Source organism: Neolamprologus multifasciatus, chromosome 6, assembly GCF_963576455.1.
Source record: "Neolamprologus multifasciatus chromosome 6, fNeoMul1.2, whole genome shotgun sequence".
Lineage (NCBI taxonomy): Eukaryota > Metazoa > Chordata > Actinopteri > Cichliformes > Cichlidae > Neolamprologus > Neolamprologus multifasciatus.
Genome location: NC_140444.1, coordinates 3,337,559 through 3,356,946, shown reverse-complemented (window position 1 = coordinate 3,356,946; position 19,388 = coordinate 3,337,559). Strand labels below are relative to the sequence as shown.

Genomic DNA, 19,388 nt, shown 5'->3' with positions numbered 1-19,388 from the left:
TGTGAAGGACTGTTTCCTGTTTACTTTTCAGGACCAGATGTCTTTGCCTCCTGGTGGCCATTAAAAAGAATGCAGCGTGTATCTTTTATAAAGTCTGTAGACAGAACTCGAGCTTCTTAACCTCTGAGCTAATGCTAGCTGGCTTGGTTAGCAGGTTACATCTATACAATGTAGTTTACAGGAGCACATATCTGCTAATTAGTGCTAAGTTAAGGCTACGTCCACACGTACCCGGGTATTTTTGAAAACGCAGCGTCAAAGGTGTGCGCCTTTTTTGACGTCACACTGTGCGCCACGTTATTGTTTCGGTGAAATGAATTTCTACAATACTGTTACTGTTAATTGTTCTCTCTGCAGTGTTTAAATGCTTACATATACACACACAGTTACTGTTCCTCCACACGTATGACTCGGTTCTGCTTCTATGCCCCATCTTTGTTTACCATTTCCCTCCGATGCTTCTAGACTTCTGATTGGCCAACATTTCTACACGGTTAGGAATATAGCGCCACCTGTTGCTTTGGCATGTTCCTAGCAGCGTTTTCCTTCATTTCTGCCTTTAGGTGTGGACGGGATTATTTTTTTAAAACGAAAACGGAAAATCTCCGTTTTCAAAAATACCCGTGTACGTGTGGACGTAGCCTAAGTCACCACAGTGGGTTTGATTTGGCAGATCTTCCTGAAACACATCCAAAGGGTCTAGCATTGTGGCTAGCATCAGTGCTAAGTAATGAAATAATATTAGAACTGAAGTGAAGTGAAGGAGACTTCTCGGACAGTCGCTTCGTACCTTTAATAGCACAACAGGTCAAGTAAGTGCATTAAAAAGCTCCAAAAAGCACTAACAGCAGAGTCCAGAGGTCCAGTTCACCGGTTCATTTAGCAAAGGTAAAGCCCAGCATACGAGCAACAGCCAAGATACGACCTATCACGCCCCCAACAGTGCCTAACGTCAAGCCTTAAGTCAAAATGGGTGAAGAGAAAAAAATAGATTCAGTTGTAATGAAGGGAGAAATCAGCTGTAGAGATCAAAGCTCTGTTTGTATACCAGGCTGTAACATGTTTACTTCTGCTGTAAAGTTGGACTTTTTAACATGCAAGTCTACGGTGATTGACTCACTTCAGGAGACGGCCTCAAGTGGACATTACAGGAACTGCACTTTGTGGCATTTTTACACTGGCTTGACTTTTAAGTCTCTGTGGAGACCAGTTGCTCAGTTCCCAGAGCCTGATGTTAAAATACTGAGCCAAACTATCCTGTGTCTTTCACATCAGCTCCACCAACAACCTGTAAGTTTGTCTCTCCTCAGTCCAACCGTGACCCGGACTGTCAGGCACATTTGTTCTGGTCCTTACATCTGCTTCTCTCTTTGCCAGTGTATTTGGTGCATAACTGTTTACTTCCCGTCTAATATATCCACTGGCTTAACTGTGTTTGATTTAATCCCTGGAAAACCAGATTAATGCTCTCTGTTGCCGTCATCAACACGCTTCCAAAACAACTGTTGTTTCTATGCTTCCAACAGGAGTTTGTGATGATTGTGGTGTTCGGGTTGGAATTCATCATCCGTATCTGGTCAGCGGGATGCTGCTGTCGCTACAGAGGATGGCAGGGTCGGCTGCGCTTTGCCAGGAAGCCCTTTTGTGTCATCGGTGAGTCTTTGGGCCACACCTTTCTTTTCTTCTTTTTTTTTAAATTCGCTTAAAGGTTTGTTTTCCAGCTACAAAGCCATTCCCTTCTCATTGTTTCACCCTACAGTTGCCCTCTAGCGGACCGCTCTGCGTCCTCTCTGTGAATGCAGCCCATGGCACGCTATTGACCAAAGTCTGCTGGTGTCATTTTCAGCTGTGGTCAGGCCTCATAAGAGCAGAGAGCATTTACGTAATGAGGTTGCATTAACTGCCTTTTATTCTTTCCACTGTTTAGACAAGGATCGCTCTGCTGCTTCTTTCAAAGTACAGTAGGGCGCTCGCGAGGAGGGAGAGCAGGGCTCCGAGGTCAGCGAGTGCGTCGCGAGCTCCCGTCGTCACACTTTTCAGCACTGACGGGAGAGCGAGCAAAAGAAGAGTGAAATATAAGTAAGAGATAAGGAGAAACGGAGAAGACGACGGCGTGTGATGGCGAGCGTGGAAAAAATAATAAAGCGAGAAAGTAAAAGAAAGGATTTGAAGGATAAATGGAGCTGAATCATAACGCACATCCCTGCAGAGAGAAGCCCTGTGACTGTGCTGCAGCATAAAATGACTCTGCATGCTCTCACATCTGAAGGAGATGCTGTGTCTGTGTGTAGTTTGGTCGTATTACAACTTTTATTATACTAATTTTAGTTTCTGTGCACAGACATCGACTTTAACTCCAGAGCATGACGGCAAATATTCTCGATCATTTGCAGAAAAACGTTTGGATTTTAAGATTTCAGAGCGATAGTGGGTGATTTCTTTGTGTTAGTGTGACTGAATCTGAAATAGCTCTTCCCACTAAACCAGTGCAGAACCAGCTCTGGTTTAGTCCTCCATTGAACCAGCTCCCACTGTGGCCGGTTTGGAGACTGAACGCTGGGTAGCAGAAGCTGACGTAACTGTCATGGCAGTAAAATACTTGTGGGATAAACGTATGAAATAATGTGAATTTCTCACCTAATGTCAGTGACTAATTATCACTTTTTACTTGTAGCATGGTATAAAATGTCACAAGACAAGCTGGAAAATGCACAGATTGTTACCAGATTACTCCTGGATCTTTGAAGCAGCTGGTCTTTGAGGATGTTTTTAGTGTGGAGCTCTGATAAGGCAGGAATGAAACAGATATCCAGCCTGCTGCAGAGAACTGCAGGAAAACCAGATTCATAGATTAATGCTGTTCAAGGATTTATGAAACACAGAATTTGTGCTACTGGCAAAACTTTTTTGTTGTTGTTGTTGATTTTTTCTGCCATGACTGCAGTCATTTCTCTACATGAAGATTTCTAAATGAGCAAACTGCTGGTTTATGCCAAGTTTAGCCCCTGGCAGGTTAAATGAAGTGAAACTGGTTGTGTAGCTCAGTCTTTCCTCAGTCTGGGCATTGCTGTATCGCCAAGATTATTGTTAGGATTATCATGAATTAATTTGACTTCAGAGATGCTGAAAGCCTTGAGAATGGCAAGACTTAACCCTTTAAGACCTACCATAGAACCAAGTCCGCCAGAGCTTATATTATATTTTTACATGCTGTGGAGCCATTTTTGGGAGCATTTCAAGTTGCTATACATCAATACAACCATTACAGCCTAAATTTTAATAATATGTCTGCATTAAGTGCATAGTAATTGCATAAATTGCAAAAAAGTGCAATAAACTACCAAAAAATCGAAAATCATTTTTGTTTTTTTAACATATATTTCTAGTTAGAGAAATTTAAGAGGCTTATCCCTCAAAACTGTAAATACAAAAAAGTTGCACAAAATAGTTTCCCACCACAGGAAATTTATTTTGAGTGTCTTCATAGTTTTATTTTTGAAATACACCAATTTTTATACACTGCAGGAAAAACGAAAATAAATATTATAGTGCAAATTTGCAAAAAAAAGCAGCATATGCATCAAAATAAACTATTTCCAGCAGTGCAATATGAGTCCTAAGCATCCCAGAAACGACACAGAAAGTCATAAAGTCAAACATAACTTTTAAAAACACCAGTATAGGCTCATAAGGCCCTGATGGTAAAAAACTACATTTCCGGTTTCGGGCAGGTCATGGCGGACATGCGATAGTTCCCGCTGACGTCTAATCCAATGTAGGAAATGTTATGAACAGCTGATCGGATCGGCAAAGCGTGTTTCTGGAATATTATGTTTTTGTTGCTGCAAGTGCTTTTTATGCAGTTTTTGCAAAGCTATATGTGGAAGGAAACTGTGACCGAGGACAAGCTGATGGCAGAAGATGTAAGTACAACTCCTCCGGTTTCATATGCAAACAAAATTATTGCGCTAGCTTACGTGGTTGCAGAGCTACCGGGATTTAAAAGTAGTTACGCAAAACGGAGCGTGCTGCTCTGACCGGTTTTAAAGACTTAAAGTGGATCATGTCTTTAGTGGAAAGAGAAAAATGTGAGTAGCTTTGAGTGCCGTTTTATGCAACATCTCCTTGAGTATATGTAGGGTCAGTGACCTTTAATTGATCATAGTGTTGGTTCAGATAGGCCATGAAGTCAGCCTACAGCTACCAAATCTCAGGTAGGTTGCACTGTATATGCTACTTTAGCCTTCACACAGGTGCTGCACACCTGCAAGCCACTTTGCAACCAGCCTCCATCCAATTATCTCCGTTTCGTGCCGTTTCTGACTCGGTGTCCTGTCAGTGATGTCAGCTCGGTTATGTGCTGATGTTCTTCTAGAGCCATGTCAAGATGGAAACAGGAGGGCTTGTTTTTACTTCAGTGATTCTAAACAAACTCTGTGCATATTTGTGTGATAGTTTGAAAGTGCCTAAAGGTGTAGAAAGTGAGCTCATCCAGACAGCGGTGAATCTTACGAATGATTTATTTGTATCCAACCTTGAAGAACACAAATGTATTTTTCCTTTTCTTTAATCCTGGATTTAGAAAACTTTGTAAAAGCTACAGGACAGATTAGCTTTTATACAGACAGGAAAAGATCTGTATGCTGTATTAACCACTGATATTTGCGCAGATATTTAAAACATTTACAGAGTTCAACACACATTTAGAGAAGCACACTAGGGCGATGGTAATGTCATGCTAACATTTGCACAACCTGGGGAAAGTAAACCTGTCTGACTCCTGAAAATCATTCAGGAGCCTTTTTACTGAATTCCACAGTCACTGTGAATTAGTGACTGTGGTTTGCAGTGTAAAGAAAAAGCACCTTTTAGTGCTCAGCTGTGTCAGTATCAGCCATTTAAACTCTGCTTTATTAGTATTCGTTTAGGTATTTATACGTGAGTATTTCCATTTTAAGCTGTTCTGTAAGTGTAATAAAAATATTAATCTTGTAAAGCTTTTAGTTTTTATACTTTTGCTGATAGTACTTTTTAAACTCGAGCAACATTTACTTTCATGAATGCACGGGATCTGACTGATCTGTCTTACATTAAAATGCTTTAATAATGCTAGAATAATAAGATATCCTGGTCTGAATATCTAAAAATAATCCAGCCTCCAGCTGAACTCATTTCAAATGTTCTTCCTTTTGCTGTTACTTTTGGCCCAGAAGTTAAATCATTTTTTCTTCCTTTAAGCAGTTCTTTTTTTTTCTTTTCACTTTGGCTGCTGCATCGTGCCCAGTGGAAATTCTGTTAACCAGTTTATTTGTGGCAGCAGGGCTCCCTAATTACTCGCGATCAAGCAGCTTCACTGGAGCCATACGGCGGCGTGTCGATGCCAAAACAGCCGAACGCCAAAGGAAGTTTCTGTGCTCAGAACAAGCACCGCGTGCAGAATCTTAATGTTGATATGACGTTTTAACCAGCGTGATCTAAAGATGTGTTAGTCTGTGACTTCAGAGCGACCAACATTAACTTGCAAATGAAGCGGGAATGGAAACTAGCATCGCTTTAACTGGTGTGAACAGGTGATTTGTCCCTTTGAGTCATTTAAAAGACCAAAGACTCCCCGCGGGTTAAAGGAAGCATGTCCGCTGACAGCCTGAGTAAATGGCTCCATAGTGGCTGTGATGCACATGGCTCGGCCCTTATGGAGATGCATCCGAATGATGCGCCTGAGGATGGACTGTCATAATATGCAGCTTTCTTGTGTTTGTCTGATTTCACGCTCGCATTCTTTCGTGTGACGTTTTGCCTGAAGCTCAAAACACTGTGTTTCAAATGAAGACCTTCAAATTGTGATCATTCATCACTGGGAGGAAAGTTGCATAGAGAACGAAAAGAAATGAGCATAAACGTGTGTGATACTCTGAACATTTATGGAAATCATAGAGTCACCATCAACTCTGCATGTTTGCATTCGGATCTGTTCTGGAAACTGAATACGTTCTGCAGATGTGCACTTGCTGTTGCTGGTCTTGCATGCCCTTTACATGCTATCAATGTCTAAAGTTTTTAAAAATCTGCAGTGGAGGTGTTTAAAAATGGGAGGCCGCCCACCGGTCTGTGTAGTTTCATTGAGAAGAAGTTGGTTTGTGAAAAACTCAGACTGAAATATGCAATTTCTATCCTGGTTGTGGAACCTGGAATGATATTTAAGGATAAGTGAGGGTACATAGGAGTTTGTCCAACCAGTCTACATGTGTTTTGTGGACTTCATTCACCTGCATCCTTTGGTTTAACCTGTAGGGAAGTGCTTCAGTAGTACGGTGCATCTGGACTGATGTTACAGGCCATTTAGTCCATGTACAATTGTGTTTTGGGTGGGCGGTTTGGGCAGCTCCTCAGAAACCCAGATCTGGACAAGCGGATTGATGAATGGATGTGTGATGGGTGAAAATGTTCCTACATTTTTGACTTCACTGTTGGGGAGCTATCGTGAGATGTGCTGTCTTACTCTTATTAAAGAGACGTGTATTTTATAGAGGTGGGAATCACCATACATCCCACGATACGATATTATTGCAATTTTTTAAGAATATTTTGCGATATTCAGATTCTGTACATAAAGGTAAACTTTATCAATATTCATTTTCTCTAATATCAAAGTCTCACACTCAGTCTTTCTCTCATTTCAGTTTTATTGTTGACAAACTGAACGGTTTGTATTACAGTCTAGTCCAACTTAACTGAACAACCATCTGGTACAATTATAGCTATTCTGAACTATGCAGTTTATGAAAACTATGCAGCCCCTTCAGCAACTGAAGAATTTGAAAGTAAATTAAAACAAAATATAATTTTACATTAAATAAAAAAGTTTTAAACTTAATTAAAATAAAACATGTCTTAAATTAAAATAAGTAAACTGTCATGTTTATTGCTGCCAAAGTTAAACACATTTGGACAGTGAAGGAATGTCAGGATTCTTGCTCAGAAAAAGGATCAACATGCTCTGAAGTCAGAGCACAAAAACCTTTTTTGTAACAAAATATCGATTTCTGCTGTCCCTGTATCCATACATTATTAGCAAACAAAATATCACGATGCTACACAGAATCGATTTTTTCCCCCACCCCTAGTATTTTAGCAGTGTAGGGCTGAAGGCCTGTGTAGAGTCAGCTGGACTGATTTAAATCTTTGGATTCTTTGTGGTTGTTTTGTTTTTTTTAACTTTCCTCTGAGCACCTTCAAAGTCGGCGAGCTCTGCCGGTGCCCCTTTAGTGTATTTGTAATGCCGCCACTGCTCATGACCTTTCCCCTTTCTCTTCCTCTCCCCACTGTGGGTCGACTGATCTGTTTATTTATACGACCATCAGCTTCACCTCAACAAACATTCTCTCTTTTAAAAAATGGGTTCGACTGAAGGACAGAAGGGAAATCCTCTCGTACACTGAAGTAAAATAGCAACGTGGAGGATCGCTGAGATGGAAGAGACGGGAGATTTGGGTTTTTTTTGAGTTGGACGAGGTCTTATTTGTCTGTGCTCTTTGTGGGTTTGGTGTTTTCATGTGCTCGCTGTGCTTTGTGTGAACTTCCTCTGCACAGAGTCAGATCTGTGTGCGTCCTCCTCTCTGTGCCCGTGTTTACGTCTGTCATGGTTTTTATGCTCTTATGGGAAATTAAAAGGAAACAAAGCAGAAGTGCGAGCTCTGCTTTCAGATATACAGCAGAGCACTGTTTTAGCCAATTACCTCTCCCTCTGCCGTGTTTGTGCAAACAGCAGATCAATGCAGCAGCCAGGCAACTTAAATCAGCATACACTCTGCATAGGAAGAGGCCATAGGACGTTATTGTGCTGTTGATGCCTGGGGCAGATTATGTTATCTCCAGTAATATAGAGCCTTTGTTGGGCTGATTTACTGCAGTGAGATGACAACGCTGACTTACTGTTATTGCTGCTGCATGATAGACGTCGAACCGTCTAACTCGCGTTCAGATGAGAATGAATTTTGATGGGATGGTTTCACGTTAAGATCAATAACAACAAGATATACTTGCTTCTGTTTTCTTTTCTGCTAGCAGGAGTGAGCAGTCTTATATTTTGGAGCTGTCAATGAGATGAGGGAAATAGTCGTGTTTTTTCTGAGAGCCAGTTTTCTTATTTTTTGACTGCACACAGAACGTACACATAAATCACTGCACATGATCGCACAGCGTCTCATACTGTTTGTCAGATGGTGAATTAATGATAAATCTTTTATCCCATTTCTTTTTTTGTATTAGTTTTCGTGGGGTTTGTCTGAGTCTCTGTTGTGCAGCGAGCTGAGTGTTGAAATTAGTGATTAAAAAACTCAATTTCTGAGCTCTTGTTTCATGTTTACGTAGCTCACCGTTTATGGAAGGAAGGCAGTGAAGCAAGAAGCAAGTAAGATTCACTCCACAGGCTGTTAGAGGCATGTGGCCATTAAGATATTAGTAATATTGAATATTTAATAGATTTTAAATGAGTATTACAGTAATATATATATCTCAAGTAAATAGATCTGACAGCAGGTCAACTTATGCCAAGTTGGCCTCCAAGGTTATAATGCACAGTCGGGAAGCCTTTCTGGGATCATAAAGTTCTCTGGCACCACCCATAAATACCAAAAACTACACTTCCAGGCAATGTTCCCTCTAAGCTGCGCACGTGCGCAATTGCGCACTGCTGGCACGGTCTCTGCGCACAGAAAATCTGCCTTGCGCACAAAAAAAAAATCTAACCTGAATTGAAATTAAAATTAATACTTTAACAATTCTGTTTTGCAGTGTTAGTCAGTGAGTGACTGCTCCCGTATGGGATTAGAGCGATGCCACCTTATCCCATAGTCCAGCCAATGATGCGATTCACATTCGTATATACGCAGCTAAGCAACGTTGACAGGCTATGACAGCGTCATTATGTGCCGACACCGGTGTTTTAGCTAGCAAAGCGGCGTGGCTGATGTGGAGTGAAGCCACGTTAATGACAACGTGTACAACCATTGGAGATGTGAGCAGGACAGACGGAACAACTGACGGGAAAAGTGTGGACTTTATACCAGTTTTTAAATTGTGTTGATCGGCCACGTAAAACCAGAGTTATGATAAAAATATCTGCAATGTTTGGTTTTCTTCCTAAATACTATCGTTGTTTATTAGTGATGGGTCGTTCGCGAACGAAATGGCTCTTAGAGCCGGCTCTTTGACGTGAACGACGCGAGCCGGCTCCTTATCGCGAGCCGTCACGTGGGTTTTTTTTTCTTTCTTTCTCTCAGCCTCTCTCTCCCACTTTTTTTCTGCTTCACTCAGCACGCGAGCCTTGTGCTTTACGCTGGGCAGAGGGGGGAGGGGCGGTAGTTACACTCAGTAGCACAGGAACAGAGCAGGAGGGAGAGAGAGAGAGAGCCAGGGACAACAACGTCACTTTAGAAAGGTATAGTAATCATCCACAACTATTTTCAGTTGCAGATGATAAAGGATTCAGAAAGTTTAGTCATGCAGGCCCATATGACAGAGAATATGCATCTTATTTTTTTTCATGTTTTAATTTATATTTAATTGTGTTGTGGTTTGCAGTGTTTTGTGTTGTTTCACTTTAAATTTGTAAAAGGAAATAAATAAAAGTATATTTACGGTGGCCCCTAGAGACAAAGCACATAAAAACTTCAAATCACGTACAAACCCCGAAGCACGTACAAACTCCAAAACACGTAAAAACACGTACAAACTCCGAAGCACGTAAAAACTCCGAAGCACGTAAAAACTCCGAAGCATGTAAAAACTCAAAACACGTACAAAAGACAACAGAAGTGCTCCAGGATGCTAGGGGGCAGTGTTGAGCTTTTGTTACCTAGTGGCTACACAAGCCAGCAAGTACCAACGACTGGATTTGGTGTGTGGTAGTAACAGGTAAATGAACTTTTTTTTTTTTAATTATTTGAATATATATGAGTGCCTGTGTATAAATACCCAAACAATACACACATGCTTTCAATTGTGTAATTTAAGTGATCTAGTAGCTCTGCTTTGGAAGTTCAGTTCATGCTAGAAATGTGTTTTGGAGTTTGTACGTGTTTTGACTCTAGGGGCCACCGCATATATTTATATATAAACATATATAAATAAAACCACTTTTTTATGTTAGTAATTCCTTTTGTGCATAATTTTATATTATTGTTAATAATAAATTAATTAAAGCAACAAAACAACCTGAAGAGCCGGTTCGGAGCCGAAAGAGCCGGCTCTTTTTAGTGAGCCGAACCAAAAGAGCCGGATCTCTAAAAAGAGCCGGAAATCCCATCACTATTGTTTATATTTACTGCAGGAAGAAACGGTAAAAACAGCGTTTTATAAGGAAAACGCCCGGAAGCACTCTCCGCCTGTGAGCAAAAAAAACAAAAAAAACCCCAAAAACCCTCTCCCTTCCCTATTGGTCGAAAAAAGTACCATGTCGACCAATCAAAAAATGATATGGCAACGTGGCATCTAGTTGTTAAGAAACTGGGGGAAGGTGTTACAGAGTGATACATCTCCTGTTGTCAGGCCTGCAGGTATCAGGCTGTTGTTCTCCTTCATCTCATAGTGGACAAAAATTATTTTTTGGGGTGGCACAAATAATTTGTGTGGCATCAAATTTGATGCAGAACAGCTGATTGTTCTGCAAATAGTTTGAAATGTTTGTTTGTGTGTTCGCTCAGACACATGAAAAATTAGAGGGAACATTGCTTCCAGGTGGTCTCGTCCACTTTCAGCACTGCTGATGTTTTATTATCACTCTGTGGATGTCCGGTTTCCCCCGGCTTAATTTTTTTCTTTAAATATAGACTCTGTGCACAAGTGTTGGTGCACACCTCTGAGCCTTTGAATTCAAGTGTTTCAGTCACAGGTGTATAAAATCACACAGAGAAGGTAAAGTGCATAAACATGAATAATGCTCTGTTGACTCAGTAACTGCAGAGGTCCAAACTTCATCTAGCATTAGCATCAAAATCAGTTTTCATAATCCACCATAATAAAAACTGTATTTCAAGTTTTCTGATCTTTTCGTGGTCGTCTTCCTCTGACATGCCAGGAGCTTCACGGCCTGGTTCCTGTAGGCAGCTCCTGTAGGTGTAGTGTGTTGGTGACCCAGCAGATTTGTCTGTAAAGTGTAGCTTTGTATAGATTATTTCTGTTTGAATACACATATTTATCAATGCAGATCATTTTAAAGGCAGCTTCATAAAGAGTCGTATCCTCTTCTGCTGCTAAGCTGTCGTTTTGTGTTTTCATTCCAGACATCATAGTGCTGATAGCGTCAGTGGCGGTGGTGTCAGCAGGTAGCCAGGGCAACATCTTTGCCACGTCAGTCCTGCGAAGCCTGCGTTTCCTGCAGATCCTACGAATGGTGCGAATGGACCGAAGGGGAGGCACCTGGAAGCTGCTGGGCTCTGTAGTCTACGCACACAGCAAGGTAGGCGAGGAGGACATCTGCAGATCATCGAGCTTCTCATCAAGCTTCAAGATGTTTCTGTAACGCAATGTTTATAAGATTAAAACAATTAAAGGTGTTAAAGATGAAATGTTATGCAGTATTTATTTATTTTTAAACTAGTAGACTAATCTTGCATGATAGTTTGATTGCTCTTCCTTGCTATTTTGAGGTCACAGATGTTTTCATGAGCATTCATCACCTACCTAAATGTTCCTGATAAAGTGTACACCAGCACAGCTGTGTTCCTACAGCGTTGTTCGAGCAGAGCAATGAGTCAGATTAGCTGCAGTCCCTGCTTTGCAGGTAACACTGGGCACATTCAGAGGTCTCGTAGAGTTCAGAGCAGGCAGCTCAGCACATCAGGAAGTTGGTCGCAGTGTTTTATCTTATTTATGTCTAAACCAATAAGGGACTGCATCAGAGGAAGGTTCTGTAAAGGGTCGTGACCTATCACGTCATTATTTTATTTCTGTTTCTGACCTCAGTGTTCAGAGAAAAGCGATTTTAGGTCGATGTGCATTAGATAAATGCTCCTTTTTCCACCATTAAACTCTGAATGACCTCTTTGACTTCTGCAGGAACTGGTAACCGCCTGGTACATCGGCTTCTTGGTGCTCATCTTCTCTTCGTTCCTTGTCTACCTTGTGGAGAATAAGTTCAACAATGAGTTTGCTACGTATGCGGATGCCTTGTGGTGGGGCACGGTGAGTTTGGAGGAATTTCTGTACTTTAGTAAAAAGTAGGGCTGGGTATCGTCACTGATTTCTAGAATCGATTCGATCCACGATTCGATTTAATTCGATTCGATTTGAATCTGGGAAATTTTGACAGTCAGAAATATTATAATTCAGATCAGTACATTTACATATTTTTGTATCTATAAAAAGGAAGCTGACACTTTCGAGACTTTATCAAAGGTGTGAGCATCACAGCAGAGGCCTTTGTGTCAAAGTAGCTGAAGATAAAACACAGAAAAACATGAAGGCGATTTTCCTGTTCTGGGATTTTATAAAAATATTCTGCAGTAGATCAAAAACGAAAGAAAACCATTAATCAACATATGAACATTACCTCTGAAGTTACAGAGGTTTTATTAGAGACACAGCTAAGCGTTTTGCATTTTGCATAATTCTAAAAAGTTTAAATTTGTTCAGTATTGAACGGCAGAAATTAGGTTTTCTTTTCAGAAGTATATAAAACGGGAAAAAAAACGTCGGCCGACAGCGCTGTAGACAACGGTAGACTTGTGCGTAACAAGCAAGCGAATAATGAAGAAAACAGATTTTTAGACGGGAAACTGTTCTTGAAGTACAGAGAGAGAGAGAGAGAGCTGTGCATCGTGGTCGAAGCAAAACAGTAAAAGTCAGAGTGAGTTTATGACGTTGTTTATGTGAAGCGTAGTTTGGATCTTCTTTTGCTGCTGGTTTGGTCAATATTGTTTGGAGAGACATCAAACTAACAGCTTTAGAATCAGCGCATAAAGGGCGTGAACACAAAGCGTGGAGAATCAGCGAGCTGTCGGCTTTCAGCCCCGACCGTGAGAAAGGCGACATCTAACTGATTCTGATCCGCGGGTCGCGCTGTGTGTTTACGTCTTTGTGCAGAATCCGTGTTCCTGCTCTCATTTACTGTCTTAGCTGTTTGGTGGTTGTTGAAATTTTGTGAGATTTCACCAGAGATTCTGGCATTTCGGGCAAAATAAATTAATATTAAAAAATCGATTCAGGATTTTAATGAATCGATTTCACGTTATCCAAGCCAGAATCGATTTTAATCGATAAATCGATTATAAAAACCCACCCCTAGTAAAAAGCCTTGATAGAAATGATTTTCTTAGCAGCTGTCAGCCAATCTCTGCAGCCGCCTGACCCTCCTGAGTGAGACTTTCTTGGACATCAGCAGGTTTTACTCTGAGTATTTTCAGATGAGTGCGTCCTGCTCTGGATGCAGAAAAGCATCCATCCTCGCCGTTATTATCTCCTGTTCAGCTCTGCCTCTGAGCACCAACAGCCTGTCCATAAACATTAGTCCTGCACGGCTCCGTTAAACACCATTATTAATCCGGCTCAGAAATTCATAATGGTGTAAAATGGCCTTTGTCATGAATGGTAATCAGAGCCTGAATGAAAAATGTTCAGGCTTCCAAATCAAAGCGGTAGATGGATGGATATCTGTACAGATGTGCAGATAAAACCGGCACAGTAATAAAGCCAAGTAAGGTTTTTCTGCCAGTTTCAGTCCACAGCCAAGTACATCTGCCCCTGTCATTAAATGATGAATACACTTCATTAAGTGCTCCTTTTCAGGCTTTTGTTGAACACATAAGAATGCTTTTATCCAGCAGTCATATTTTGATGCACTAAGTACCATCAATTTGAATCATTACTTCAATTAACTCTTTTAATTCTATTAAAACTTCACTTGCTGACATCTTCCATCGAGATGTTTGAGCCCATTTTCATTGAATCTGAGGTTTCATATTGTCAAAACGCCCTCTCCGTGCATATCTGCACAACATCATCAGATGCTCGGTAGGTCTTTGCACATAAAGGACAGGAGGAGTGCACATTCTGTGCCTTAGAAAACTTTATTTTTTCAGATAAAGCAGAATAAACATTTGAGCCGCCGGCTTTCAGCAGCGTTCTTGGAACCAAGGCCGCACAGACTGACGCCCGTTAAAGCCTCTGCGCAGGTTTAATCATTCAGATGTGATTGCAGTGCTTGAAGGCATCATTTAAAATCATGTCTCAGAAAATCAGGCTGTATGCAAAAGGGAAAAAGATGCAAATACAATGGAGCAGAAGACATTTAACACTGAGCAGTCTGACAGAAATAAAGCAGTCTTAATAGATCAGTGTAAGTAAAGCTGAGGATGCATTTTCATTCAAGTCTACTAACCAAACAACCCCTTTTAATATCACTTAAAGGACCATTTCACCAAAACTGCAAAAGCTGCCTGAGTCACAAACAAAAAGATGAAACCAGTTTCTGTCCTACAACCATTAAAAGATGCCTTTAAAAACAGGTCTCATGTAGGTAGGTATAGGTATAGGTATTCCAACTAATGATGTTTTACTGTTAAATAAAAACTACTAATAGCTTGAAGATGTTTAGATAAGTCAAAAACAACGTCGGCGTTACCAGGTCACTTGCAAGTTCTGATACAGCACAAGTTTTAATTTTAAATATAACATTAGTTTAAAAGTTCCCTGTTTAAACAGCCAGAGGCTCCACATGAGCATCCATCAGGCCCGGATAATAATCATTGTTTTCACAGATCACCCTGACAACCATCGGCTACGGAGACAAGACGCCAAAGACGTGGACGGGGCGGATGCTGTCGGCGGGGTTCGCCCTCCTCGGCATCTCCTTCTTTGCCTTGCCAGCTGTAAGTTCTACTTATGAATCAGTTTTCTGTAACATGTTTTCATTTTTCTCTCTCGTAAAGTTTCCTTTTTTATGAACTTTGCTTCTTTTTTAACCTTATTATTGTAGTTTATAATAATAATTATTGTTGTATTGTTGTAATAGAACATTCAGTTAATTTCCAGTCACAGTAATTCAGTCATTAAATTGAATTATGTACCTACTCGAGGACATAAAAGTTCTCTGAAACAAGCCGTTTTAGCGATTGCCTGCTCTCTTCTTATTGGCTGACTTCTGGAAGCCTGCACAGGAGCACTAGGATACTCTCTTTAACCCTTTAAAGCCGGTCAGAGCAGCACGCTCTGTTTTGCGTAACTATTTTTAAATCCCGGTAGCTCTGCAACCACGTGAGCTAGCGCAATAATTTTTTTTTGCATATGAAACTGGAGGAGTTGTACTTACATCTTATACCATCAGCTTGTCCTCGGTCACAGTTTCCTTCCACATAAAACTTTTGCAAAAACTGCATAAAAAGCACTTGCAGCAACAAAAACATAATATTCCAGAAACACGCTTTGCCGATCCGATCAGCTGTTCATAACACTTCCTACATTGGAATAGACGTCAGCGCGAACTATCGCATGTCCGCCATGACCTGCCCGATACCGGAAGTGACGTCATTTTGCGGAAATGTAGTTTTTTACCATCAGGGCCTCATGAGCCTATACTGGTGTTTTTAAAAGTTATGTTTGACTTTATGACTTTCTGTGTCGTTTCTGGGATGCTTAGGACTCATATTGCACTGCTGGAAATAGTTTATTTTGATGCATATGCTGCTTTTTTGCAAATTTGCATTATAATATTTATTTTCGTTTTTCCTGCAGTATATAAAAATTGGTGTATTTCAAAAATAAAACATTGAAGACACTCAAAATAAATTTCCTTTTGTTAGAAACTATTTTGTGCAACTTTTTTGTATTTACAGTTTTGAGGGATAAGCCTCTTAAATTTCTCTAACTAGAAATATATGTTAAAAAAACTAAAACGATTTTCAATTTTTTTGTAGTTTAATGCACTTTTTTGCAATTTATGTAATTACTATGCACTTAATGCAGACATATTATTAAAATCTGGGCTGTAATGGTTGTATTGATGTATAGCAAGTTGAAATGCTCCCAAAAATGGCTCCACAGCATGTAAAAATATAATATAAGCTCTGGCGGACTTGGTTCTATGGTAGGTCTTAAAGGGTTAAGTCACTGCTACCAGTGCACGAAACCACATCATGGTGTATTTGTGGTGTGTGTATTTATTGCTGTTTATATCATTTCAGGGTATTCTGGGTTCAGGCTTTGCCCTGAAGGTCCAGGAGCAGCACAGACAGAAGCACTTTGAGAAGAGAAGAAACCCAGCGGCCTACCTCATCCAGGTAAAACAGACACCCTGTTATTCTTTTGCCTCTGACACATATCTCTGCTTTGGGCTGGACAATGAAGACGTTAACGTTGACGATTCAATCCACTGTAGTGTTGTTGAAATCTATAAGCGACTGTCATTCTCCACTTTGTCCTTTTCCCTTCGTGGACTCGACGAAACCCTGTGAAAAGCAGATATCGTCACCCTGTGCAGCCCACTTCTCTCCTCATCTTCTCAAAGCTCGATCATCTTTTTCACCTCCTACTAGTATAGCCATAGACTGTATATAAAAGATGGTCATGGCTACCATGAGATCACCATTTGGGTTGCAGAGTCCTGTTTTTCTTCCGTTCTTGCCGTTTTGAAAGCAGGCGTTACGAGCACAGGTGGAACCCAGCGATGTTCCACACACATCATCTATCAAAGCTCACTCAGTGTATTCAATAAAACATGAAATCAGGGGGTGGAGCCTATCCCAGCTGTCTTAGGGCAAGAGGCAGGGTACACCTTGGACAGGTCGCAGGGCTAACACATAGACAACCATCCGCACTCACAGACCCCGGCATGATGGTGGAATTGAACTCAGGACCTTTTTGCTGTGAGGCAGCTGTGCTAACCACCACTGCCCAAGGAGAAAACAACCTGTTAAATCCATGTGCAGACACACAAATGAACGGAGGTAATGATTATTTTTAAGAACTTCCACGAAACCAGATTAGAAATTCAACGTTAAACTCATGAGACCACAGTGTAGTTCATTAATAACCCAACGTTAGCAGTTCATTTCTTTATTTATGCTTTAAAATGTCTGTTCAGCTCATCTAATCTACATCAGCGGTCCCCAACCCCCGGGCCTCGGACTGGTACCGGTCCGTGAGTCGTTTAGTACCGGGCGGCGAGAGTTGAGGCTCAGGTGTGAAATGTATAGTTTTGAGGGTTTTTATCGGTTTTCAGCGTTATTTTGTTATCGTTTTTATCGTTTACTCGGTTTTTCTGGGTCTTTTCACTTGTGTTATGAATAAATTTTCTTTTTTTCGGTACCGGTACTAGTTTTATTTTGTTGTATTTATCCGCGACACCTTAAAGGCCGGTCCATGAAAATATTGTCGGGCATAAACCGGTCCGTGGCGCAAAGAAGGTTGGAGACCGCTGATCTAGATGATCTCTTGACGTTCCAAAGGCTTCTTCAGTTTCTAAAGCTGATGAGGAGTCAGTGTTGTAGGTGGCTGACAGCATCTCTGTCCACTGAACTGAAGTGGTGTCCAACAACTCCAACTATCTGCCACCTATGATTCGGTCCTGAGGTCCCGTTCCAGACGATCTAACAACATTCAGTCCTCGTCCTATATGACCTTAACAAACGACAGGACGATAGGGCGGGACAACAACTCGCAAACAAGGCCAACATGTCCGGAACGAATTCCAACGAGACAATCCTGGGTTAAATACCTGGGACTCGTCATCAGCTTTCAGATGAAATCCAGTTTGGATTTAACCCTTTAAGACCTACCATAGAACCAAGTCCGCCAGAGCTTATATTATATGTTTACATGCTGTGGAGCCATTTTTGGGAGCATTTCAAGTTGATATACATCAATACAACCATTATAGCCCAGATTTTAATAATATGTCTGCATTAAGTGCATAGTAATTACATAAATTGCAAAAAAGTGCAATAAACTACAAAAAAATTGAAAATCGTTTTTGTTTTTTTAACATATATTTCTAGTTAGAGAAATTTAAGAGGCTTATCCCTCAAAACTGTAAATACAAAAAAGTTGCACAAAATAGTTTCCCACCACAGGAAATTTATTTTGAGTGTCTTCATAGTTTTATTTTTGAAATACACCAATTTTTATATACTGCAGGAAAAACGAAAATAAATATTATTGTGCAAATTTGCAAAAAAGCAGCATGTGCATCAAAATAAACTATTTCCAGCAGTGCAATATGAGTCCTAAGCATCCCAGAAACGACACAGAAAGTCATAAAGTCAAAGATAACTTTTAAAAACACCAGTATAGGCTCATGAGGCCCTGATGGTAAAAAACTACATTTCCGCAAAATGATGTCACTTCCGGTTTCGGGCAGGTCATGGCGGACATGCGATAGTTCACGCTGATGGACGTAGGAAGTGTTATGAACAGCTGATCGGATCGGCAAAGCCTGTTTCTGGAATATTATGTTTTTGTTGCTGCAAGTGCTTTTTATGCAGTTTTTGCAAAGCTATATGTGGAAGGAAACTGTGACCGAGGACAAGCTGATGGCATAAGATGTAAGTACAACTCCTCCGGTTTCATATGCAAAAAAAATTATTGTGCTAGCTCACGTGGTTGCAGTGCTACCGCGATTTAAAAATAGTTACGCAAAACAGAGCGTGCTGCTCTGACCGGCTTTAATGGGTTAAAGTAATTGTTTAAATGTGTCAAAAACATTTCCTTCCTACTGAGCTCATCGTCTGAAACAATCCGAAAGCCTGGCAGGGTTATTTGGGGGGATGGTTGTTTTGTTTTTGTTTATTTTTTGGGGTCTGAGGAACCACGGCGATGTTAAATTAAGAGCTGAGTTACAGAGAAAACTCCTCCCACTGTTTGTCTGTCTTTTATATACAGTCTATGGTATAAAGCACAGAAACGATCCCCTCCGTCCTGCTACCTGATCTTCACTCACCTTTAGTTTCATCCTGACTTTCACTGGTGCTGACCTCACATTGACCTCCACGTATATTTCCCCACATGCTTCTTTTTCCTTTTGTCCATCATATGTTCCCATCTCCTCCTCCTCCTCTTCATCCTGTGCATCCCCATGTTGTACCAGGCTGCGTGGCGTTATTACTCCACCGACAGCACCAGGCCCTACCTGGACGCCACGTGGCGGCACTATGAGAGCCTCCTGCCTATCCACAGGCATGTATCCATGCCTGACCGCCGGCCGACCCCAGACGTGTGACACATCCGTGTTTTAGTTTTCACTAATCAGCTCTTTTTTTTTACTTTCTTTTCTTTTCTCCTCTTCTCCCGACTCCCTCTGGGGCCTTGTTTTTCTTTTGTTTGTTTTTTTTACTTTTTTCTGTCTGTTTATCGTTTTTTTCTGGGAGGGGGGTCTTTTAATTTTTCCCTTCCACCTA

General features: G+C 40.9%; 1 protein-coding gene across 4 annotated transcripts in view; it reads left to right on the top strand.

The window, feature by feature from the left end:
* kcnq5b (potassium voltage-gated channel, KQT-like subfamily, member 5b) overlaps positions 1 to 19,388 on the top strand; it is a 165,554-nt gene that overhangs the window by 122,954 nt on the left and 23,212 nt on the right. For all 4 annotated transcript variants that reach the window (XM_085162011.1, XM_085162010.1, XM_085162009.1 and 1 more), the window contains exons 3-7: positions 1,527 to 1,653; positions 11,283 to 11,458; positions 12,058 to 12,183; positions 14,757 to 14,867; positions 16,179 to 16,274. In XM_085162011.1, coding sequence (XP_085018137.1) covers positions 1,527 to 1,653; positions 11,283 to 11,458; positions 12,058 to 12,183; positions 14,757 to 14,867; positions 16,179 to 16,274 — 636 coding nt within the window. The remainder of the gene's footprint in view (positions 1 to 1,526; positions 1,654 to 11,282; positions 11,459 to 12,057; positions 12,184 to 14,756; positions 14,868 to 16,178; positions 16,275 to 19,388) is intronic.